Source organism: Eurytemora carolleeae, unplaced genomic scaffold, assembly GCF_000591075.1.
Source record: "Eurytemora carolleeae unplaced genomic scaffold, Eaff_2.0 scaffold271, whole genome shotgun sequence".
Lineage (NCBI taxonomy): Eukaryota > Metazoa > Arthropoda > Copepoda > Calanoida > Temoridae > Eurytemora > Eurytemora carolleeae.
The window spans coordinates 117799-145417 of NW_019396164.1; the positions used below are offsets into that span (position 1 = coordinate 117799).

General features: G+C 32.2%; 1 protein-coding gene across 1 annotated transcript; it reads right to left on the reverse strand.

Moving 5' to 3' along the window:
- Positions 1 to 899: 899 nt before the first annotated feature.
- Positions 900 to 27619, reverse strand: LOC111696909 (obscurin). The gene is made up of 9 exons (XM_023466688.1): positions 27532 to 27619; positions 26504 to 26684; positions 21518 to 21656; positions 10987 to 11140; positions 5115 to 5203; positions 4203 to 4315; positions 2994 to 3048; positions 2818 to 2914; positions 900 to 1974 (listed from the first exon to the last, which is right to left on the reverse strand). Exons 1-9 carry the CDS (start codon positions 27590 to 27592, stop codon positions 1883 to 1885), a joined length of 981 nt encoding a protein of 326 aa, XP_023322456.1. The 5' UTR covers positions 27593 to 27619; the 3' UTR covers positions 900 to 1882.

Consider the following 27619-nt stretch of genomic DNA (forward strand, 5'->3'; position numbering starts at 1 on the left):
CAAGGAGCTGATTAAATTTAGGAATACAGTCAATTGATCTGTCAATCTGAAGTCAACACTTTTGAACATCTCGGTCTATCTTCTGGAGATCTCTGGATGAATTTAATTCCTTTACAGTATCCCGTGATATTTATGTCCTCCAGGAATAACTAGAACTGAAAGATCAAGCATCGATCCTCAACCTTAAAATTATCCACCTTCAGCAATGCATCTGTGACCCGTTTTCTGAATAAACTTTGATACATATGAGGATTGAGAATTAACGAAGATTAGAATCAATGAGGATTAACAGAATGAGGATTAACAGAATGAGGATTAACAGAATGAGGATTAACAGAATGAGGATGAACAGAATGAGGATTAACAGAATGAGGATTAAGATTAACGAGGACTAGCCCTATATTTCTCTAAAAGGTTAGAGGTATTTTTTTCTGATTTGATCTTTTTCTCAATTGAACTATTTAAGTTTAAAAGGAACAGAGTTTTTAATTCAAACTCTGATTTTATAATCCCTAGATCTTTGCAACCTAATGTCCTCAACCTTTGATATTTCTAACTTTGAATTCTATTGGATCAAATAATTTAAGTATGCAATATCAAAGGTTCACGCTATCCGATTGCAAAGATATAGAATTAGAAAATTTGAATTTGTGGCCAAAACTCAATTCTTTTGTCCTTCAATTCAGATTTCAATATTTTATCGGAGGGAAGGCTCTTGTTGAGACTGAACTTAAATCAGGTTTAACCCACTTGAACAGATTGTATTCGTAAACTGTTTAAAGAAATTCTAGTATTGGGTTCGATCTACAGAAATAGTAGAAATATGACAGGTCAGTAATCATAGGTTAGATGTATCATGTATATAATTTATACTGCATAAAAAGCTTAAAGAAATTATAAAAATTGTAATCATTTATTTATATTTTTATAATTCAACAGTGAACATATCACATATCACAATAAGAAATTAATTGATTTAAATAGTTTTAAAAACAAACACGTTGTGCAGAGAGGGAGGGAGGGGGGATGTATTGCAGTATTGTATTATTCATTGTTTTGATGCTTTGTAAAAATAAGTCTTGCCACAAATTCAAATTTTCCAAATCTTTGCAACATTCTAATGTCAACCTTTGATCCTTCAAACTTTGATTATTTGATCTAACAGAATGCATACTTTGAAATACCAAAGTCTAAAACAAAGATGGAGGAATTAGAAAATCAGAGTTTGTTGCAAAAACTCAATTCTTGAATTACAAAAAAATTAAAGTTTGATCTTGCATCAATATTCGTTTAAAACTTGTATTATCTGCAAATACTCGAAATTGGATTTTTTTTAGGTTTGAGGTGTTTTTGGTGTTGCAGATTGACCGATGTAAAATTGCAAAGTAAATTATGTGGAAAATTATCCTGCGTGGAAAATTATCCTGCAAACCTTTAAACACATATACTGTCTACTTCTTATCAGAAACAAAACACAACTTTAAAAATGAAAGAGGGTATTAGCTAAACCGGAATTCAAATCCTAAATAGAATGAAATCAATCTTTATTTGCGTTTTTTATTTTGGCAATGCGAAAATTGTGAAAAAAGTGAGAAAAAAAAACGATTAAAACTATACGAGTTCGAATTTAGTTCATATTTATAGCCTAAACCTCTTTTGTAAACATACTTATATTGTTTCAAATTATTTCAGTTTTGAATTTTAAATTAAAAAAAATAGAAATACTCGTACATCTACGAATGAATAAAAGATATAAGTTTTGTTAACACATTATTAAAATTAAATCATTCGTTTTCAGAAATTCATACTCCATGCTGGTTGCTGTTGAAATTCATAAGAAATATATATATAATATATATTTTTATATATTCTTTTAGTATATTTAGAGAATAAGATAGAAAAATAGAATAGATAGAAGTTCAGAAGATTTTCGCATTCCACTGTTCAAGATGGCTTTAGGTTTCGGGACTTCTCCTGGATAGAAAAAATAGTTATGATTATTATTATTATTATTATTAAAATTAATAATATTTCTTACTGATGTAAATCGTTTCAAATAACAATAATAATAATCTATAAGAATGACAATGCTATTTCATAATACATAATGATAATAATAATTTATCAATACTCAGTTAATAATAATTATTTTGTTTAGGAACTGACACCTTTTTTTAAAACAATGTTTGACAAAAAAGAAATGTCCAAACGTTTTAAATTTCATAAATTAAAAAAATTAATTTACTCTCAGACAAATTAGAATCAAAGGAAATTAAAACACCCGAGTGATTCAATGATAAACCCGAGGGTTTATCATTGAATAACAAAATGTACTAAAAAATATATCAATAGGGTTTTTAAGAGAAAACCCCTGGACGGATAAATTTACTAATGTTTACTAGAATGGGATCAAACTCTGACAGTAATATTTATGGAGAAAAGAATTGTAAAACCATTGAAAACCTGGCGGGATTCAATAAAAAAACATTCTTATTTAAAACATTAGAAAAATTATTAGATTAGCGGAATTCAATAAAAATTGGTGCATAACAAAAAACAGCTTTTTATAAAGGAATGCACAGTTACTTCTAAAATGTACTTTTCAAATTATCAAATGATGAATATTATTTGAGACTTTTAAATATCTTCAAATAACATGAATAAACTTTGCAAGTGTTAAATTATTACTTTTGATGTCTATCATTGTGTTGAAATGTGTAAAACATTTATAGGGGGGGGGGGGGGATCTGTCGCAGGGGGAATGAACTGATGCATCGATATTTTAGTTGTCCGTTGTTAAGGAAAAGATAACCTTACCTAGTCCTAATTCTCCCTCTACTATGTACAGCCCTATGGTTGTACGTCTGTAGTTTTCTACGGTACAAGAGTAATTGCCAGTATCTTCTTTCGTCGCCTGAAAAAAATCAAATAATTCAAATCTGGTCTTTTGATGGACATTTTGAATTAATGAAAAAAAGTAAAAAAGAGCTAACCTGGGTGATTGCTAATCTACTCACAATATTTGCCCCCTCAACTTCGGTCAGTATTCTAGGATTAAAATAATCAAACGTTTTTACTTGATTCAACTAAAAAATTTGAAATATTCATAAGAAAACGAACGGAAACCAGAAGAACTTTGTTAAAATTATAAAAAGTGAAACTATTTAAAAGAACAACTTTATAAAGTGAAACTATTTAAAAGAACAACTTTATAAAGTGAAACTATTTAAAAGAAAACATTTTAAAGTAAAACTATATATATAAAGGAAAACTACATAAAAGAAAACTTTATAAAGGAAAACTAAATAATGTAAAACTATGTAAAAGAAAACGGTAGAAAGGAAAACTATATAAAGGAAACCTAGATAAAGGAAAACTGTATAAAGGAAAACTGTATAAAAGAAAACTTCATGAAGGAAAACTTGATAATTGAAAACTATATAAGAGATAACTATATAAATAAAAACTATATAAAGGAAAACTATATAAAGGAAAACTATATAAAGGAAAACTATATAAAGGAAAACTATATAAAGGAAAACTATATAAAGGAAAACTAGATAAAGGAAAACTGTATAAAAGAAAACTGTATAAAGGAAAACTATATAAAGGAAAACTATATAAAGGAAAGCTAGATAAAGGAAAACTGTATAAAAGAAAACTGTATAAAGGTAAACTATATAAAGGAAAACTATATAAAGGAAAACTAAATAAATGAATTAAATCTCATGTTCTGGAAACTCGACATATTTCATTACATGGATCAAAGTTTACAAGACTTCCAGGAATCCATCAACTAGCGGTAGAATACACTATAGTTGGATACAGTGTAGCTTGGTTAGGATACAGTATGGCTGGATACAGTAAAGCTTGGTTAAGATATAGTATAGCTGGATACAGTAAAGCTGGTTTAGGATACATTACAGCTTGGTTAGAAAACAATAATACTAGATTATGATACATTACAGCTCGTTTAGAATACACTGCAGCTGGCTGAAAAAAAAGCTGGTTTGGTTAAGATATAATACAGCTGGTTTAGGATACAGTACAGTTTAGTAAGGATACACTAAATATTAGTCAGGATACATTACAGCTTGGTTAGAATACATGTATTGCTTTGTTAAGAAACATTACAACTGGTTTATGATACAGTACAGCGTATCAGGATACAGTACTATAGTAACACATGTATTACAGTTCACCTCTTTCTAAACTGTTTAGGGTTGGATCTAATCCTCTCTTCATTCTTTTCCCAGATCACGAACTCAGTTAGGTTCAGAAACCTCCAGTCAGAAGGCAGGTTCGACATTTGAATCTAGGATAGGTTTAATATTTGTATCTGGGATAGGTTTAATATCTTATCTAGGACAAGTTTACTTGGAGGTTGACCGCTAGACAGTAATGTTTACCTGAAAGGATGACCTCTACACTGTAATATTTACCTGGAGGATGACCTCTAGACTGTAATGTTTACCTGGAGGACGACCTCTAAACTGTGATTTTTACCTGTAGGACGATCTCTAGGCTGTAATGTTTACCTGGAGGATGACCGCTAGACTGTAATATTTACCTGGAGGATGACCTCTAGACTGTAATATTTACCTGGAGGATGACCTCTAGGCTGTAATGTTGACCTGGAGGACGATCTCTAAGCTGTAATGTTTACCTGAATGACGATCTCTAGGCTGTAATGTTTACCTGGATCCGACCTCTACATAGTAATGTTTACCTGGAGGACGACCTCTAGACTGTTGTTTCCCTGGAGGATGACCTCTAAACTGTTATGTTTTCCTGGAGGACGACCTCTAGACTGTTATGTTTACCTGGAGGACGACCTCTAGACTGTTATGTTTACCTGGAGGACGACCTCTAAACTGTTATGTTTATCTGGAGAACGACCTGTAATAGATTGTAATGTTCATCTGGAGGACGGCCTCTACAATGTAATGTTTACCTAAAGGACGACCTCTAAACTCTAATATTTACGTAGAGGACGACCTTTAAAATGTTATATTTACCTGGAGGACGACCTCTAGAAAGTAATATTTACCTAGGGAACGACCTCTAGACTCTAATGTTTACCTAGAGGACGACCTCTGGGCTGTGATGTTTACCTGGCAGACAACTTCTAAGCTTGATCCAACTTTATAGAAATGAGATCTATCGACTCTACCGAACCCATCCAGGAGAGTAACTGTTGGAACTAAATATAGTTTTATTAGTATTGTCAATTTTGTAACACGATTTTCTTTTTCTGAAAATTTCTTTTTTGATAAATCTTGCGAATAGAATTGGTGTTATGCTCTCTCTTCTGAAACCCTCAATATATTCGGTCAGACGCACCGAAAGCTTAGTTCAGGGGGAATGCTTTAAAAAAGGATGTTTTTTAGTGAAAGTTTCATGGTGACTTTAATTGTCTTTGAGACAGTATTAATTTAGATTTACTTTTAAAAGTACTTTTGTAACTATTTGGCAATATTTTGGTATCAATATTTAGTAATAATCCGTAATACAAATTAGAAAACAATTTAGTAACAAAGCTAGAATTTGGTAATATTCTGCTTAACTATTTACTAATGATTTTCTAGCAAAATAGTACAGTGAAAACCAGAAAACTGTAGAATAGAAAGACGACGTTAAGGCAAAACTAAAGTGCATTTGATGTTGTCACAAAGTTAAAAGCTTTACTACATAGTAAGTTTTAAATCACAAATTAAGTAAAATGGGTCTGTTTAGACTGCACATTTGTTGTGTCTTATGTACATTGACCCATAACTTGAGCTTAAAAGTCGACTTCCTATTCCAAAGTTTTCTGGCTATCACTGTATCAAATTTGTTTCAGTTTGGGCATAATTTAGACAAATTCAGTATTAAAATGTAAATGCAGAGGCCATTTAGTTTTAATAAGTTTATTTTCCGTGAACATATTGGATAAATGATGAAGGTGCGGTTGTCATAAATACACAATACACAATAATACACAATACAAGCCAAATCAATCCCAACACAGCTTAGAAAAGAAAACTGTTTGTCATTTATTTCATGCGTCACACAGAACCTTGGGTTCGGGTCCAATTCTACCTGACGCAATTTTACCACAAACTCTAATTTTCGAATCCCTATATCTTCGCAACTCAAAGTCGTAGACCATGGATATTTCAAAGTAAGAATTCTGTTAGATCAATTAATCTAAGTTTGAAATATTAAAGGTTTACATTATCAGGTTGCGAGAACAGTTGTTAAATATTCGAAGAACAGTTCAATCTCTCTTTCTTCATTCTACTCTTAGGTTTTCAAGTGATTTCTTTTTTTCCTTTCTTGGAATTAATCTACACTTTCAACACTCTAATGAATAAATTAATTTAGTAGGAAAATGCTGGAGATATACGCTTGCAATGAAATATAAACAATTCCCATAATCCATATATAAACTTTTATTTATTCAAAAAGTAAAAATGAAAGTTATTAAATTTCTTAAAACGATTGTCTTGTTTTTTATTGTGGCCGAAAAAATGCACTTTTTCCTTTTGTAAAGGTAACTAAAAAGGCCAATAGAAAATTATTTTTATTAAAGGAACTGTACCGACGTAATTTCTTGATAATGAATGCCCTTCTTATCCTTATAATTGGGCTGTCGAGAATATAATTCCTTATCTAACTGCGTATCTCGTATGCGAGACAAGAGGGCTCGGATAGGGAACTGAATACTAACCTCACACTCAAAAATTCTTATCTTAATATCTTTGCAACCTGATGATTTAAACCTGTGGTATTTGCTCCAAGCATTGATCTTCTCTGCTTTGTTCATTATAACTATAATGTCCCTTTACTTTTGTTCTTGTTTTTCTAGTTTAAAGTTTTCTTATCTGTGTAAAATTTTGTTTGCACCAGGGCTAAATTTATAATGCTCTCAGACCTTTCAGTTGCTTAAATAGATTTCTAAAATTTTTTTATTTTTCACAACTTTTATTTTGAGTGAAGTTTGTGGTTTCAAATTAGTGACAATCCCTTAAACTACAGTGAGACCCATAAAGCAGTGGAATAGGAAGGCGAAATTTAAGCAATCTTCTGCGTATTTGATGTTGTTAAAATCAAATAGTTTAACAGATAGATTGGATCTGTTTATGAGTGTTTTTAAAACAATTAAAGGGAGAGACCGGCTTGACGAGCGGGGGAATGCAGGGCGGCCATGAGCCATCACTATTTCCCCTTCCGTGCCACATATTAGCTTTTTTCTCTTCCGGCAGCCATGAGCCACCGCTATTTCCCCTTCCGAACCACCACATTTGACTCTTCCACAAATTTGACTGAGTATTGCATCTTGAAATATCACAAAGTTGGTTAATGAGTAATTTTAACATGGATTTAGTATGATGAGTCAGTCATTGAATAATCATTAGACTTTGTGATATTTCAAGATGCAATACTCAGTCAAATTTGTCAAAAATTTCATTGTAAAACAGTTTAAGAATTCAACACACAAAATATTAATCTTAAGTAGAATTGAAAAAATGGTTTGAGTTGTGTTTTTTTGCGTGACGTTGCTGGATTGTTTAAAATCACACTTTAAAGGCCCTAAATATACCATTTAAAAAGTAGTTTTGCCCGGAAGAGTCAAATGTGGTGGTACGGAAGGGGAAATGGTGGTGGCTCATGGCTGCAGGAAGAGAAAAAAGCTAATATGTGGCACGGAAGGGGAAATAGTGATGGCTCATGGCCGCCTGCCTTCCCCCGCTCGCTTGACATGGTAGATGAGCTGAAAGTGCAGTATTGTAGAGAACAATTTTACGATTTATTTGTTACAATTGAGACCTTTTTACGGTGTACAATTATTTAAATAAGAGTGCGCAGTCGTTTGTTTCAGTTAGCAGAAAAAAACGCTTCTTATAATTATTTTAAAGACTAATTTTGTATTTAGGAACATATTTCTTTAAACAAATTATCGATAGAAGAACACTAGAATCGATTATTTAATTATCATCATTACCTTTGCTGTTTCTATAATTTTATTCGCAGATTTCTTTAAAATGTTGTCTTCACAATAAAGATATCCACCAAGAAACGACCCTGACTGAAAGAATTTACATAAGCCTGCGAGATTTTAAAATGAATTTGAATAACTTATTTACGATTGTATTAGTTCATTTTTCACAACCTGTTTTTACACTGCAAGCAACTAGTTTGTAGAATAGTATTTGAAATTGAAACATGTTTTGTCCATGTTATTTAAGAATTGTAAAAAAAAACTTTGTTCTGCTGACTGTAACAATAGGAGAAATATTACCGACTTTACGCTTTTATTTAAAAATTGTACACCGTAAAAATGTCTCATACATGAATCCTAAAGTTTTTCTATTCAATACTGCACTTTCAGCTCAACTACCATGTCTAACCGGTCTCTCCCTTTAGGTCTGACAGCTTTATTCCTATTACACTTAAATCTCTCTTTCACTACGAGACACTTTTACGATGGATAGATACATTACGTACAGTTCAATAAAGTATCCTTTTCAGAACCTTTTCATACTAGAATCAAAACCATCCCCCCCCCCCCCGCCACCCTCCATTCTTTAACACCAAACGAATGTTAAAAGAACTGTAAAGAAGTCGATATAGATTTAAATATGTCGATTTTACTTTTCTTGCAAAACTATGCAGAATACAACTCCATACTATACACAATACTGAAAGGAAAGATTAAAGGGACCTTCGGACGTTATTCAAGCGAAATTTTTAAAAAAAGTGAAATAAGATAAATTCTGTCAATTTTCTTACTTGTCTCTGTTTCATGCATATCTACAAGTCAATCTATCACTATAGTTTCGTAAAAGTAAATATTTCCATTTACTGATAGTGCTGATTGAAGGGTTCATTGTCTCTAATTGGATAATAAGATAGATAGAAAGATAGATGTTACCGCCATAATATTTCTATTGGTCCAGAATAGACAACAAACACATGTCTGGGCCCTGATTGGTTCAGGTGCTAATGGACTCGGCATACAAGAGTGCTATTGTAGAAATCATACATTTAAATCGTAATATCATCTATGTACCAATGCAGTTTTGATTTAAATAGATATATAAAATTCTTGTAAAAAGAACTGCAAGTTCTTGCCACTAATGTTCTGATTCCTATATCTTTGCAACCTGATGGTGTAGACCTTTTTTTCAAACTTAGAGTTTTTGATCTAACAGATTATTAGTTTGAAATATCCAAGTTTTCCGAAATTGGGTTGCAAAGATATAGGGATTAGAAAATTAGGGTTTCTGACAAAGAATCAAATTCTTTCATTATTTTTTACAAATTTTTTTTCTTCTGGATATTTTCTTAGACTTACAATTTTTCATAAAACCTTCAGATTGTAAAATTTGTTGAAATTCTATTTTTTCCCTTCAAACTTTCAAAAATGAAATTTGTTTCAATACTATCATGAATTTTAATCAAGTATTTAATAAAGTGTATGCTGAGAACTGTATTTATTAGTCCAAAGTGCATAAATTGACCAGATTCAGAGTAAAAACCTTGAATAAATTTAAACAAGATTTTATCGAAATAGAACAAGTTTAAAATATTGAAAATATAAATTGAATTGAATTTTTTAAAATCTTGGTTTAAACAAATAATGAAAATTGTTTTTATTGAATCCATTAAGTTATGTTTCAAAGTATTGAATATATTAATCCACATGTTGTATTTAAGATATTGCCACCTTTTTGCCATGCATTGTATATATTTGATATAAAATGTCATAAATATTGTGAACAATTACTTTTACAACTGTTGAAAGGGATTGTTAGCCTTATTTCAAGTGACCCCTCTATTCAGAGATGGCAGAACCGATTCACAACCTTTGGAAGCTTCGTCTGATCAAGTTTGAATCAGATATCAATTATTTATAATAATTTTGAACATTTATTATTGTCAACTGTTGTTTCTCTACAAAAATGACTTGCGCATTTCTGCAAGAGGATCACGTATAGGATTGATCTAAAATAAAATCTTTTAAAACTAGAAAAACGAGAATATCTCCCACATTATTGATCAGATTAAGGTTTCAAGAGTACCGTTGTGAATTGGGTATTGCTGAACCGATCGGGCCCAAATTTTTTGTGGGACATCACGTGACCACAAAAAAGGTTTATGAATGATAAAAACTAAAAAAAATGTGTTTTAAAGGTTTTTAATTTTGTAAAAAAGTTTAAATTCTTGAAAATCCACGAATTTTTTTTTAAATCCGCAAAATTTTTTTCTTCTTTGTTTTAAAATGTAAACAAAAAGAACATGTTCACAATTTAAATAGTTAAATAAATACTGTTTGATCAAATGGTCAAAATTTAAAACATCAAAGGTGGCAAAGATATAAGAAATAGACTGTTTAATTCCTTTATCCCAATTATTTATATTTTCTTAAATCTCAATTAGATATGTGTCACAGTAAACAGCAACAGTTCATTCAAGTACCGGGCCGGCTTTTAAGATGCTAGAGCAAGCTTCACAGTACACATACAGACAAAACGGGGCAGTACGTCAAAATAATCATCCCATTCTAGTGATATTTATGTGGCGTGTACGCGGAGTTGGGGGGGGGGTAGGTATCAAAGCTATAGCCCCATCCAAATTTCAGCGCAATATCTTATGCTTTCCGAACCCATACGGACATAACACAGCAAATATATTTTATGTTAAAGAGTACCTGTGGCAGTAATTTTAAGGAACCTTCTATATATAGAGTGCTACTTGCGATTCACAACAGTACCCTATCAACCTTTATCCAATCATCGATGCCAGATATGTTCTCTCTTTCAAGCTGAAAATTTATCGCCAGGATACTCTGAAAGAGTTTACAGTTACAGATTCCTGACACTCAATTCTTAGCTAGGAAATTAGGAATATCTCCATCATTATTTGTCAGACAAATTGGTTTAACTGGTCCTCTTGTGAATCGGCAGGGTCTGTAGTCCCTTTGATGAATGAACTGTTTACCTTGAACCCTGATGTTGAATGAGATGATATTGTTAAAATCTGAGTTGATATGACAGGAATATGTTCCTTCATCAGATTCATTTAATCCCTCCAGGCTCAGTACACTCTCATGTCTTGTCGTCACAACACTGATTCTGTCGTCCGAGACGAATACCTAAATAAATCAGGATTAACACTCGTCCAGGAGGAAACTAATTGGTCGTCTTCATTCTCTTTCTTTCTTCACAATAGCAAATACAGTGTGGTCCAAATAAAACGAGAATAAAAAATTATTGTGATACATTGAAAAATTGCTATAAGGTCATGACTTTAGTATTAAAGTCGTCTTCCTATTCCAGAGTTGTCTGGTTCTCACTGTAGTAAATATGCTTTCCTTAACGAACTACGAACGACTCGCTATTCTATAAATAATGTTTCACTTTAATAGTGCAGGTTCGTTGAAGTGAGGCACATGATTCACATGATGCTTGTTAATTATTATATTCATTTTCGTCTAAAGATTGTCATGTTTTTAAGGGGTGAATCTAAATACTGGAATTTAAAAGGGTTGAACCAACTCAGAATATTTTCTCCACTTTCCGTAGCTCCATCCCATGCTTTAGAGGAAGCAAATTTCCAGGGTTGAGCCCCTGAATGCAAACGGTGAAAACTATAAGTTGTGTACATGAAACACTCCGTGGTTTTCTTTACTGTCTTTTGCCTCCTTTTTCGCCATTTCCGGCCGATTGATATGATAAAGATAAGATCCTTAAACAATTTGATAGTTTCAGCTTATCATATGTATTTTGTGTGCATCAGGATCAATCGAGTTTAAAATAATATTGCAAAATATTACAAAATTATTTAATTATATGTCTGTTTATTTCATATAATGCGGTTTGTTGTTTCTGTAATTAAACTTTTTGACTTTCATTAATGAAATGAACTATATCTATTTATGTAAGTTTCTTATATTTATTTCAGGTAAAAAAAATCACGAATTTAGTATTTAAGGCTTGTGCACACCGGACTAACCAGAGTGAGCAGCATTCGGTTTCTTCTATGTATTTGAAATCAAACGTGTTTTGGTCTTTAATTCAATATGCATTTACTTTACGGATTTGCTATACATTTTCATTCAAAATGCATAAGCCAACAAAAAATTATTCAATAAAAAAGGCTAACAAATTATGTTTAATGGGTCAAATTGTTATCGAAAGTCACATTGACAGAACCGTTAAATCCATGTGTGTGGGGACTGCGCAGACCTAATTTAAAGATAATTTTTCTGACCGGGATGAATGATATATCCTTATTTTTCTAACTGAAGATTGTTTATTTTTTATTTGGTTTCGATAAAAAAGAGTAAAGGGTACCGTAAAGAATAGAAGAACATACCGCTCTTTAAGTGAAATTCAATTTCAAATTCAACAAAACAGTCCCTTTAAATGGAGAGTCTTTAGAAGTTATGCCATACAGTCCCTTTAAATGGAGGGTCTTTAGAAGTTATGCCATACAGTCCCTTTAAATGGAGGGTCTCTAGAAGTTATGCCATACAGTCCCTTTAAATGGAGAGTCTTTAGAAGTTATGCCGCACAGTCCCTTGAAATCAATTTAATTTGTTCTCTTCCTTTTTTTAACAATGAAATTTTGGTTTTATGGCTCGAGGCAAACCTTTAGCATTGTGCATCAACATTTTTATATTTTAATTAAAAACAAGATTTTAAAAGTTTTATCAAAGAGAAATAGTTTTTTGAATCAAATCTTTGAAGAAAATTTACAAGAAGGACATAGAAAACATTAGAATTATTTTATTAGTAAAAATATTAATCATTTAACGCGTGAGTTTGTTTTGTTTTGAACCATATATTACAAGAATAAGAAAACCACAACAATTCCTGGAAGCTTCTAATCCCCCCCCCCCATTATCCGGGGAGTAGATTTTACAGCATCTACTCCCCCGTTCTCCAGGGAGCTTTTACTCCCCTATTCTCCTTGGAGTAGATTTTACAACATCTACTCCCCCGTTCTCCAGTCAGCTTCTCACCCCATTCCCAGGGGAGTAGATTTTACAGCATCTAATCCCCCCGTTCTCCAGGGAGCTTCTCACCCCATTCCTCGGGGAGTAGATTTTACATCTTCTTCTCTCTTCTTTCTCCAGGGTGCTTCTAATTCTCCCTTTCTCCGGGGAATTGATTTTAAAAGTTTAATTCCCCGGATATATAAAGCATATCTATGGCCAATTTCTTAGAGGTTCTACCAAAGGTAGAACCATAGTCACACTATGGTAACGCTTTACCAGAGCAGTGTAGATAGATAGATACGACCTATAGCTGTACCTATGGCAACATGAATAAGAAATTGGCCACTAGTAACTCGCAACATATGTAGAAAACTATGAAATTGGTTGTCGTCTTCGTTCCTTTTGCTGATAAATGTTCGAGAACTACATAAATCCGTTAAATTAACAGGGTGTCCCACCAAATCAATCAATCAAATCAATCAAATTAGACCGCGTCAATGAGTCTAAATAACGATTTGGGGGACAAATCAGAAAATTTAAGAAGAATGAAACATTTTGAAAAATTTAATAAGGCTAATAGAAAAAAATATTCCGAAAAATGCTAGGTTTTGTGAGTGTTATGTGCGTATTATGGGGTTAAAGATTGGATATTTTCTAATATGATATGGAATGCTCTGTATATAAAGTGTAACTTATAGGAACTTGCAATATATGTAGAAAACTCGCAACCATGTAGAAATAGATAGTCGTCTTCCTTCTTTCATTTTGCTAAAAAATGTTCCAGAACTAAATTTCCGTAGTATTTGCGGGGTGTAAAAAAAAGAAGGGGGACAACAGACTGTGTGCAGTGCTTGTGTGTTTAGATATCGACCAATTATCCAACCTTGATGCAGTACTGTGTGTTTAGATATCGACCAATTAACCCCCTGGATGCAGTACTGTGTGTTTAGATATCGACCAATTATCCCCTTGGATGCAGTACAGTGTGTTTAGATATCGACCATTTATCCCCCTGGATGCAGTACTGTGTGTTTAGATATTGACCAATTATCCCCCCTGGATGCAGTACAGTGTGTTTAGATATCGACCAATTATTCCCCCTGGATGCAGTACAGTGTGTTTAGATATCGACCATTTATCCCCCTGGATGCAGTACAGTGTGTTTAGATATCGATCAATTATCCCCCTGGATGCAGTACAGCGTGTTTAGATATCGACCAATTATCCAACCTGGATGCAGTACAGTGTGTTTAGATATCGACCAATTATCCCCCTGGATGCAGTACAGTGTGTTTAGATATCGATCAATTATCCCCCTGGATGCAGTACAGTGTGTTTAGATATCGACCAATTATCCCCCCTGGATACAGTACAGTGTGTTTAGATATCGACCAATTATCCCCCCTGGATGCAGTACAGTGTGTTTAGATATCGACCCATTATCCCCCCTGGATGCAGTACAGTGTCTTTATATATCGACCAATAATCCCCCTGGATGCAGTACTGTGTGTTTAGATATCGACCAAGTATCCCCCCTGGATGCAGTACAGTGTGTTTATCATAAAAATAACCACAATTGCTTACTGTGGAGCGGATAAGGTGACCGATCTGTATTTTTACAAAAACTATGAATATTGATAAAATGAAACTCAAGAAACAAAAGAAAGGCTTCTTGTAATTGCAGATTTGGATATTATGAAAACAAATTTAAATACATATACTTACTTTTAGCTACAGTTTTATTTAAAGAAACAATACTTGATTCGATTTTTTTACGGTAAAAATTAATTGATCAGTTTGAAATTAATTGAATGAACTCTCTTCAAACTAGGGTTTCCAACGCGAGTGGATTTCACTTGCGCGCAATTCCGTAATAATTGTTAATTAGTAGCTAACCACAAGAAACTTAAACTTGTGTGCAATTCCGTAATAATTGCGTGTGCTATAGCACAAGAAACTTAAAAATTTGAAAACTGTTGAAACAAGTGAAACTCGGGCCTCGATCATTTAAAAATCTACAGAGATATTTCCATTCTTGTATCTGCTGCATAAATTTGTAAGTCGAACATTTAAAATTATTGATTTTTAGATGGAAATGCAATTCCGTTGCACGCAATTTAATTAAATGAAATGGCGCAAGCGGAAGCAACAATTGCGCGCAATTCTGCGCAACGGAATACCGATTGGAAACCTTACTTTAGACTCAGATTAGGTTCAACATATTTCTACAAAAAAAAAAACATTTTACTGAATTCTTTTCATGATATCTTCATCAAATGCGCTTTTCTTGTAGCCATTATTTATATTTTAATTTTTATGGTTTTGAACATGCTTTAAGTTGAATAATTTAAACTAGTTTAGCTTTAATTTAGTTAGAATGTCAAAGAGAAAAAACGTTTCACAGAAAATATTTAAATTAAAAATAGTTTTTATCAGGGAAAGTCAAACTGTTCACTGTTTATGTCTACTTACTATATTTTCTGTTCATGTTCACTGTTCATTTTTGCTGTTCATGTTCACTGTTCATATTCATTGTTCATGTTCATTGTTCATGTTCACTATTTTTGTTCTCTTTTTAAGTTCTGCATTTATGTTCTAAATCTAAGTTTTCTGTTTAAGTTCACTGTTTAAGTTCATTGTTTAAGTTCATTGTTTAAGTTCATTGTTTAAGTTCATTGTTTAAGTTCATTGTTTAAGTTCATTGTTGAAGTTTACTGTTTAAGTTCATTGATTAAGTTCATTGTTTAAGTTAATTTGTTAAGTTCACTATTCAAGTTGATTCTTGAAGTTCATTGTTTAAGTTCATTGTTTAAGTTCACTGTTTAAGTTCACTGTTTAAGTTCACTGTTTAAGTTCATTGATTAAGTTCATTGTTTAAGTTAATTTTTAAGTTCACTATTCAAGTTGATTGTTGAAGTTCATTTTTTTATGTTCATTGTTTAAGTTCACTGTATAAGTTCATTTTTTAAGTTCATTTTTTAAGTTCACTGTTCATGTTCTAAATTTAAGTTCATTGTTTAAGTTCTTTGTTTAAGTTCTTTGTTTAAGTTCATTGTTCATGTTCACTGTTTATATTAACTGTTTATGTTCATTGTTCATGTTAACTGTTCATATTCACTGGTGATGTTCACTAAACAACGATTTTTCATGTTTACTGTTTAACATTTATGTTCGATGTTCATGTTCGCTCCTCTACAAATATCGGACATGTTGGCTAAAACTTTGTTAATAAACCACAATATTAAATACAAATATTTTACTTTGAAGGGAATATTGAATCAAGTTCAATTTAGTGAAGATAAATCAAGTTACGAGACTGCACATTCATATTTTCTAATCTGTGACAGTTCTATCAATGATATCTGTAATGGATCTAAGTTTAAAATAATAACGGTTTACGCCATTACGTTTCAGAGATATATAAAATGTTTATATATACGATGTATTTAAAATTATGCGCAATGGAAAAACTGGATTTTTGACTTGTTCTGAGAAAAATTATCATAAAAGTGGGTTATGGCTCAAAAAGAACCTATCAATTATTCCTTTCATTCTGATTTTTCATTCGTAATTTTTTAAATTAGACTCTATCAAAGTTTGATTTATATATAAAGGAATTGAGTCTTTCAACAAACTCCGATGTTCCAATCCCTTTATCTAAGCAACCTGATGTTGTAAACCTTTGATATTTCAAACTTAGATTATTTGATCTGACAGAATGTCTAGTTTGAAATATCTAAGGTCTCCGACATTGGGTTGCAGAGATATAAGGATTAGAAAATCAGAGTTTGTGGCAAAGACTCAATTCCTTTGTCTGGCTGAACCGATCGGGCCCAAATTTTGTGTAGAACCTCACGTGACCCCAAAGAAGGTTTATAAATGATCAAAATTTAAAAAATTTGCGTTTAAAAGTTTTTTATTTTTGTAAAATTTTAAAAACATGCGAAAAAATATTATGAAATCCGCAAACTTTTTTTGTTTTGTTTTATACTGTGCAAATAGAAAACTAAAAGCCTAGTAATAATGAATTTGATGCAACTTATTTTAACCAATCACTAGCGAACAGTTTTCAATAAGATAGCATTTGTTTAAACTGTGATATTTGGCCAGCGGGGAATATTTTTTATTCTCAGCTTTGTAAACTTTGTTCGATAGAAAAGTATTTCCTTGAGGACTGTATTAGTAACTCTATACTGTGATATCATCCTACCGTTTTCTATTCTGATTATTTCTACTCCATACTGCCAAGCGACATGTTACCACACTAACCTACTTATTCAGAACTCTACAGTAAATATTGGAAATATAAAATACTACAGGCACATATTCTTAATTTTTGAATTAAGAATGATTAAAAATATGGGGTTAAAAATTTTTCTGGGAAACTTTTGTTTAGAACATACATATGAGGATGTAATGCAAGGAAAGTTATCTCAGTGGTGTACGCATCTTTTGTACTGCAGTGTACTGTCTCTGGGCGGAAAAGTAAAGACAAGACGGATGTTACAGCCTGACATGGGATCCATCTTTCACATAAAAAAATCAATGAAATATTCTGGTCATAGGAAACTATTATGTGAATTATCAAAATTATCAAATTTTATGTTTTTAACCTCCTCGGATACTAAACGAAAACTGATGCATCTCTTCATTCTTGTTCAAATTCCGCCCAAAGAGAACTGGTTTCAATATGTACGTAGAGTATTTACGACCGCAATCAACTTTCCTTTCATTATATCCCTTGCATGCCCTAATGTTGAAGTGAATATTTTTGAATAAGGGAAAAAAATAATTTGTTTAAAGACAAATATTTGCATTACAATGTCATGTTAAGCATTCTAATGTTAATGTTTGAACTTTCTGTATTGGAATTCAGGTGCGATGTCACGACAGGCCAATATTTTAGAATGAATAATTAATATCTAATAAGGATAAATTAGTTCTCACAACCAGCTCAGTAAAGCAGACATGAAAAGATATTAATAAAAAAAGTGGATGAAAAATGTTTCAATGTAAATTGGATGTATTGCAATAATTTTTTTTTCGTAGTAAATGTAACATTGTACATTGCATTGCATTGGATCGTTTTCTCAGTGTTTAGCATATGGACAAGGAACTGAAGTTTTGCCACAAGCTCAAAATTTTATTCCTTAAATTTTTGCAACCTGATGATGTTGACCTTTGATATTTCAAACTTAAATTAGATCAAATGCAATATATATTTTGAAATATCAAAGCTGGTTTAGATTTTTTGATTTAATAGAATTCATAGTTTGAAATATCTACAACATTGGGGTGGCAAAGATTTACGAGTTAGCAAATCAGAGTTTGCGAAAAGATTCAAATGGAATTCAGTCTATTACTAGTTTATTCAACCATGTCAGTTAACATTTTAAAAATAATATATTTATAAAAAATTCGCCGAATTTTCTGTTTTAAGTTGTGGATTTTCAAATTTTTAAAATAACCGTTATGTGCAAGGTCAATGTTACAATAAACAAATTTAGCCTGATCAGTTCAGCCTTTTATACGATAAAAACAGACTAGCCAAATATATTTATATATAGGTTTAATCAGCATTTGTTTCCTATGTTAATTGAATATCACTGCACAACATGAAACAAAATCATCCAATCTAAACTTTTCATTTAATAACTAACAATCTAAACTTGATTTAAACAACGGATAGCTATGTGTACAGCTTTGTTTTTCAGTTCTCAACCCCGCTAACTTAATTATTCAAAATCGACATTATACATCTACGTACATATGTATATGTACATTTATATAGAGTTGCCCAAATTGGATGAGAATTCAATCCCGACTGTGCGGAACTAGTTAATTTTTTTAACGTTTTTGTAAACTTGTTTTTGCAAATTCATTTTTAATATCATTCAAGCAATATGAGGCATATTAAAAAATCAAACCATAAAAACATTAAATTTAAATTAGATTTTAGACTTCTTTAATGTCTAATCCTTTATGGGAATCCCTGTATGGTGTATGGTGTATACATATATGTGTCACATGCTAAATATTCATTTCTATTGTGTACAATACAATATATAATATTGCTGTTATAAAATATACACAAGAATACACAATAAAATAAATGTACATTATTTACATCTAAAACGGGAACTTTTCCCAGCAAAATAAAATTGTATATATTGAAATATACGTATGTGCTGAATCTGATTTAATATTCAACCTATCTACTGTTCAACCTATCTACTCTTCTACCGAGCTTATGTTCAACAAATCTACTGTTCAACCTATCTACTGTTCAACCGAGCCTATGTTCAACAAATCTACTGTTCAACCTATCTACTGTTCAACCGAGCTTATGTTCAACAAATCTACTGTTCATCTGATCTACGGTTCGACCGATTTACTGATCAACCTAGCACTGTTCAACGAGGGGAGGAAGGCACAATTTCTAGTCCGAGCCACATTATCTTCATTTTCTCGTCCGAGCCACATTTAAATCCTCGTCCTTCCATTATCATTTTTTTTAAGTGTCTAATCCTCCAAGATAAAACAATTTTTTAAGAATCGGGCCACGTAAGGGCATAAATGAAATATTGAATATTTTTGTAAATCGAAAAAATTTGTTTCAATTGAATTAAAATTTCCGAGTTCCTGGTCCTTAAAAATGTTCATCTTTATTACGCGCATTAATCTTCCTGGTTTAGAAGACGATTCCGAGTTCCTTGTCCTTAAAAATGTTCATCTTTATTACGCGCATTAATCTTCCTGGTGTAGAAGACGATTCCGAGTTCCTTTTCCTTAAAAATGTTCATCTTTATTACGCGCATTAATCTTCCTGGTGTAGAAGACGATTCCGAGTTCCTGGTCCTTAGACATGTTCATCTTTATTACGCGCATTAATCTTCCTGGTGTAGAGTTTACAGACCTTTCATCTTTTTGTTAAATATAGTGAAAACCATAGGATTTTTCCGGGTGGTTCTGGGTTCCATGGGGGAAAATGATAGGCAGAGGTATGCGGAAGCAGAAGAGATTTAAGTTTTACCCAAATAAAGTTTGACATCATTCTCATGTCTTTATCCAACATAATGTAATAATTGCAATATTTTAGTTTATCCATATTTTATGCCCTAACGTGGCCAGATTTATTAAACATAGTTTTATCTTCAAGAATTAGAAACTTTAAAACACATAATAATCTAAGGTTCAACCGATCTATGGTTCAACCGATCTATGGTTCAACTGATCTATGGTTCAACCGATCTACGGACAACCGATCTACAGTTAAACCGATCTACAGTTAAACCGATATATTCTTCAACTTATCTATTGTTAATTTAATCGTGGTTCAACCGATCAATAGTCTAACCGATATATTGTCAAACAGATCTATTATTCAACCGATCTACTGGTTAACCTACTTCCAGTACAGAGTGAGAAGGGAGGGGTTCCTGAATAAATGGATTAAAGTTTAAAGGATTAAGAAATCAAAGACTGGACCTTGAATGGATCTAGATAAGCTTAGAGTGGATTAGATGATGTACACTCAACATAGTTTACAAATGTTCAAACTTCAAACCTAATTCTATAATTCTTCTTCCATCTCAATTCTCTACAGAAAGTCCAAATAAAAATCTAAAATAAATGGTGACTTCGTTGTTAACACCACTTTTTAAAACCGTTTTCTTTTTTGCAAAAACTTAATTTTTGACTTTTAACTATAGAAGGCTGCCAATATGTCATTTTACATTTATATTTTTTTTTTTATTATTATAAAAAATAATTTAAAATAGATTTCTCTGTAAATAATCAAATTTTTTATTCTTGGCTAAATTCACCGACTGTGAGAAGAAGATTTTTATTAAAGAAAAATATATCTGTTAAAATATTGTTTTCGTCAAAAAAACTTTTTAAAATACCAAGGTTAAGAATGGATCTTATAGTGCAAAAATTACAATTTAGGGTTGTTTCTAAAAAAAAATATCAATCTAATATAACTTTGTGTTTTTTTTCTCCATGCGTATCAAATTGATATATTCATTGATAAATCTATCTATTTCCGATAGATCTAATAGAACGATAGAATTTCTTCTCACGATTTGTAGCGCATAATTCAGAAAACTAACATTTATAATTGTGTATTAAATGAGATTATCATTATTAATTTTTGTGTTTTTAGTTTTAGGATATATTTTTTTGCAAAAATATCATGGATGATATTGATGCGTCTCTATCTCTACTGCAGTATTCTCAATCCTTTTTATCTATATATATTCTCACAGGGGTTGTGTGTGTATATATATATATATTTATATTTAATGATTCGTATCCATTATTTACTTCCTGTACATGTCTGACAGATTGAAAAAAGTACATTGCAAAGATGTTGTACAAATTGCATCCAATATGATAAGTGTATGCAAATAAGTAAAAGAATTTGACATAAGCAGATAAAGATAGTTTTGAAACGTATGATGTATTATGTATACAAAACAACATAATAAAATGTAAAAAAAAACTAGACAGAGAGAACGGAATTACCTGATTATTATATGATAACGCTACAGGATCAGAACTGGTTTCTGTAAATTTCGTCCAGGATACATACATAGAGCCCAGTCCGTGCAGTATTTTACAGGTAAACTTGACCGTCTCTCCTAGCTGACCGGTCACATTCAACCTAAACAACAGCTGGTCGTAGTGTTAAACTGGAAAACCCCGTGTATTGTGTAATTTCTATCGTCAGTACTAAATGACATTACTAGGTTTAGATCAAAGAAGTTCGCCCGTAGTTTTAATGGAAATTAAGGAATTAAACATTGGGTAACTTCAACGAGGTTATAACGTGTATAGAGTGATGATATAAACAAATCCTTTACTAATTTTGTAGGACATAAACTATACCGAGAGCATACTGCATATTTGTTTATTATAAGGAGATTCTGGCCTAACCTATGGTATATCAATATTTGTAAACAGTTGTAAGTGTACAGTACAGCTAACTAAGCAAACAGATAGATATCTATCATCCCCCCTGGGTAACTTGCATACTGAGTGCTTACTGTACCGTGCACTAAGGAATGGATAATGTACGATAAGGCCACGATGAGGTTTACCATCAACGATTTGAAAAAATCTCATGATGCATTTTAAATATTTGTCGGGGGTTATTGAATGATTCTAATGATTATTTTATACTCTTTTCTCTCTCTTATTCTAACCTAACAATAATCCACTTATTCCTTCCAAAATGTCGTCTTCATCCATATTTATCATTTTTATCCACTAAACCCAGGGAGTAAGGAATAGAAGGGAGATATAACTAACGCGGTTCGCCCTACCATATGATTATACATGCTTTGCAGACGAGTACTTCATTTGTATATGAAATGTTCAGAATAGGTTATTGTATACGCAGTAAATGTACATCAGATAATATTTCTTATACAAATGAAGTACCGTCTGCAAAGCCTGTATAATCATATGGTAGGGAGAACCGCGTCAGTTGTATCTCCCTTCTATTCCTTACTCCCTGACTAAACCACTTATTCTCTTATAGTTTTATGTACGCGTATTTAATTCTATCTGCATCTTTTTTTCTAAACTTCTATTCATAACTTAATCTTCCAAATTACTTCATCTCCCAATTTACAACCCTTTTTATCATCCTAAACATTCGTTGAATCCCAATCCCAACTTCAAATTTAGTTGATATCCATTCCAATTCCCACCCTTTTTTATCTACTCCCAATTGCCCCTATCTAACCCATTCCAACTTCCTAATCCTCATCCTAATTCCAATTCTTCCAATCGTTGGTTGACATTCGTTTTGGATTCTTATAGTTTGGGATTCTTATTGTTTGGGATTCCATAGAATAAAATCAGAAAGAAATATTATAATGTATTGCCGACTTTTTATATGACAAATGACATTTAGCAAACAAAAAAATGATGATTTAAGATATTTTATTGTTTCATAAAAACTTTTCATTACACTTTTATCTGCACCAATTATATCTGGTTCAAAAAAATGAAAATGTAAATCCCAATAGTTTTTATATATCCTTTTTTAAACATATCCTTGGTTTTAAAGCTTTTTTCCTGATATTCCAAAATCCTTGTTTACATTCTACTTTTTTACCTTTTAAGCATTTTAAGTTTTTCTCTTCTTCAATTTTTGGCTTTTTACTCCTTTATAATTTTGCCTGTGAAAGTGCTTAGAATCGAACCTGTACATATTTTGGTATTTCTACTGTCTGGTTTGGTTGATGGGTGATTATGCCCCAAAACAAGAATTGTCAATTTAATGATGTATCAATTTTTCAATTTATCATTTAATTTAAACTTATGTATGTTTATTTTGTGAATTATGATTTACTATTTTTTGCCCTGAAATCAAACCAGGGCTTTATGCATCAGTACAAGCTAAACCGAACCCAGCCTATCGTAGGATTTTGTGAGTGTATCTACCTGTTCAGTAATCATGAAACTATAAACAATAATATTCCTAAAATTGCATCAAGTTTTTGAGATATACTTGAGAGGGAGAAGAGAGAATGTGTGTAAATGATTTGTTAAACAAATATAATTCCAGCTACATCCTACCCTGTCCATCAACCTATTTTTAGAGCAATTTCGTCTCCGCAACATATTTCGAATGTAAAACTTTTAAGTTTTACATAGTTTAAACGAAAGGACTTTTAAATTGCTTATAATTTTGTTTTAAAAAGTTTTATGTCATTTTAATCAATGCATTATGCATAACATTATAATTTCATTAATATCCTTTTTTTTATCAATCAATGCACAAAAGGTTAACTCTTGTATCTTGCATCCCGTAAATTCGGAACTAATTCCAGGCATGTTGAATCGGGACTTTTATTTGATTTTTAATTTTATCTCTTTTGCAAAAGTTTCTTCTGCAGTTTAAAATGTCGGTTTCTAAACCTACGGATTACAGCAGATATTTAGTTTTTTTATTAAATAATTATATAGAGCTCGTTAAAACTGTTCCCGCATATTTCATTGGTATTCATGTATATATACTATTGGTCAGATTTAGGTATAATATCCTTGTTATATTATTCAGAGCGGCAAACCACAGTGAAAAATTGACAAGACAACATTTTTAAATTCTTTCGATGTCTCCCAAGTTTTGCATTAAACTGTTTAAAGAATATCTTTCTAAGAACTTATACGAGGTAAATTTGTATTTGAGGTTTTCTAGTTAGACAAGATTCTCCAGAATGGGACAGGATCTCTGCAGCCTATTGATGCAAGCAGTACTTTGATGTAATTCATTTAAAACTCTTGAAAGCAAGTATTTATATGGTTTTTTATTCATAGATCCTCAAAGGATGAGACTTGCAGAGACTACAGAATTTAATCGTACATTACATGGGTTCCTACAGCTGTAATGTTGTCTCCCTTTTGGGCAATTAAGTAATCTTGTCAAATCACAACAACCAGTTCAACCTTCGAATCGTCATGTTTAAAGAAATTAAGGTCGTCATTCAGTCTCATCTTATGTGGGGTAACCCTGTATCTGAACGTACGTAGATTAAACAGGAGGTTGACAGTGTAGAAAAGATGTTGGGTACTTTCTTAAAGGCATTTTCCCAAGCGGTAACTACTCAATCGAATTTTTTAAGTGGCAACCTCCCAAATATTCAATTTACTGAGCGGGAACTTCCCAAGTCTGTTTTAGCTGCATGATTGCCCCCCCACTTCCCCCCACCTCATCCTAGCCGCCGCGCAGCATGGCCTAACTTAACCTTAAATCCCTTAAAAGTACGTTTGGGAAATTTCACATTTGTGGAAGTTTAAAACGTGAATTATTCCAGATTTTTGTCAACTTGATTCAAATTGAACTTAATGCATTTTCCATTCTTTATGTAGCTGTACAGTTACACTACAAAATAAGCATACATTCTTGAACAGATTATTCTAAAAAAATACTGTCATGGAAATTGACCTGCAGGAAACCGACCTATATAATGAAATTTTATGGTAAAAAACCCTTCGGGTTAGAAAACGCTTAGGTCGGATGAGCGTTAACCGTTTTTCTAATAAATGTGGTTTATAGAGATAAGAAGGAAGATAAAAGAAAATAGTTCCCTCTCAGGTTTAATCATCATACTTTCTCCTTTCATCCATACTCACTCCATCCTTCTTATTACATTCTTACTCTATCTTTACTTTCCATTCTTACTCCATCCTTACTCCATCCTTACTTTCCATACTTTCTCCTTTCATCCATACTCACTCCATTCTTACTACATTCTTACTCTGTCCTTACTTTCCATTCTTACCCCATCCTTACTCCGTCCTTACTACATCCTTACTCCATTCTTACTCCATCCTTTCTCCATCCTTACTACATCCTTACTCTATTCTTACTCTATTCTTACTCTATTCTTAGTCTATTCTTACTACATTCTTACTTTCCATCCTTACTTCATTCTTACTCTATTCTTAATCTATTCTTACTTTCCATCCTTACTCCATCCTTACAAAATCCTTACTTCATTCTTACTCCATCCATATTCCATACTTATACTCGATCCTTACTCCATCCTTACTCCCATCCTTACTCTCCATCCTTACTCAATCCTTACTTCATCCTTACTCCATACTTACTCCATCCTTACTCTGTCCTTACTCTCCATCCTTACTCAATCCTTACTTCATCCTTACTCCATCCATACTCCATAATTACTCCATCCTTACTCTGTCCTTGCTCTCCATCCTTACGTCATCCTTACTCCATTCTTACTCCACCCTTACTCCATGATTACTCTATCCTTACTCCATACTTACTCCATGATTACTCTATCCTTACTCCATCCATACTCCATAATTACTCCATCCTTACTCTGTCCTTACTCTCCATCCTTACTTCATCCTTACTCTATCCTTACTCCATACTTACTCCATGACCAGAAATTCAAATGCTCATAAAACGTTCAGTGTTTATTTTGAAACACTCTTTGTCATGTATCAACTATCAGAAATCGAAGACAATTTTCAAGCTGTCTCTTAATTCCCATGTTTATTGGGACACCCTGTACCTTGAAATAGTAAGTAGACACTCCCTATCTTCTATATCTTAAAGCAGTTGGTAGTCACTCCCTTTACCTTACATTGAATAATTTGGTAGTCAAGAACTCAGCCTTACATTGAGTCAATTGGTAATCACTCCCTTTACCTTACCATGCATCACTTGCTAATCACTCCCTTTACCTTACCTTGAATCACTTGGTAGTTACTCCCTTTACCTTACCTTGAATCACTTGGTAGCCACTCCCTTTACCTTACCTTGAATCATTTGGTAGTCGCTCTCTTTACCTTACTTTGAATCATTTGGTAGTCGCTCCCTTTACCTAACCTTGAATCACTTGGTAGTCGCTCTCTTTACCTTACTTTGAATCACTTGGTAGTCACTCCCTTTACCTTACCTTGAATCATTTGGTAGTCACTCCCTTTAATCTACCTTAAGCTCGATGATATTCACTTCTTTTACCATACCTTGAGTCAGTGTACAGTATGGGTGGTTGATTAGTAGTCCTGGAGTGTGGTAGTCCTGGTGTTCTAGTCCTCTGTGCTAGATGGTAGTCCACCTGGTCGGGTCCTGGTCCAGGAGAGCTCTCATGGTTGTAGTAATGGGTTCTTTGTAGATTAGAGGCCCATCCTCCACTCATGCCAACATCTACAAATAAATTTTCGTATATTTGATATACTGTATTTTGAGTGGCCCCGAATAAGGGGGGTGTGAAGTAGTATTTGTTTCGTTTCGAAAAATTCATGGGTTTTCGATTTTCAAAAAAAATCACAAAGGTATGAAAAATTTATAAATTTTAAATTTTAGTATTCAACATGTAGTTTTTTTACGCCAAACAATTGGTTTAATTTTAATCGATTGACATTAACGCTAATGCAAGATGTATTGCAGAAACGAATCAATGTAACGTTCAATACTGACAAAACGAGAATTTCTTTTTTCTTTTTTCTTTAGCCAAAGAATACAGGATATCATAGTATTATAAAAGCAAAATCTTTTCAAAATCAATTTGACAATATTTGAAAATAAATCTAATCTTGTTCAAAATATTGAAAATTCTTACTAGATAAGAAAATAAATATGAAATTATATACTTAAACATCGAAATTAATGACGATTTCTCATGACTTTTAAACAAGTCAAAGTAAAAGTTCAAATTTAAATAGATTTTTTTTTTAATTTACCACTGCTTAATTAGATTTTAAATTCAGTGTTTTTATTTTGAGAAATTCTGCATTTCCATATTTTGATGCAAGCAAGATTCAAGATTTGATTTCAGGAAAATGCATTTGCTAGATTTAATTAAAAACATTTTGTCCCTCAACATTTTAATGTTTCTCGGTTTTCAACAGTCGACAGTTTCAACTTAAATGTGAGTAGTAGGTACAAAAATATAAAAGGGTGGGCATCCCCCCCCCCCTAGCTCCCAGTCTAAAAATGACCCGTCGAGGTTGGTAAGCCTGGACTGAATATACATGAGAAGCTTTATACTTACATTGTATAAAGATAAGACTGAGAAATATATCTGAAGAATCAGGTTTCCATTTATAAAACATTCTTCCTAGATACAACACCAGACAAGT

Bases quoted from the DNA above. Each gene is read 5' to 3' on its own strand.
- LOC111696909 (XM_023466688.1), bottom strand. From the start codon at position 27,592: ATGTTTTATAAATGGAAACCTGATTCTTCAGATATATTTCTCAGTCTT. The intron at 11,141-21,517 runs GTAATTCCGTTC...TGATTTATTTAG, and splicing joins CGTTATCATATAATAATCAG to GTATTCGTCTCGGACGACAG. The intron at 2,915-2,993 runs GTTAGCTCTTTT...GATTTTTTTCAG, and splicing joins GTAGATTAGCAATCACCCAG to GCGACGAAAGAAGATACTGG.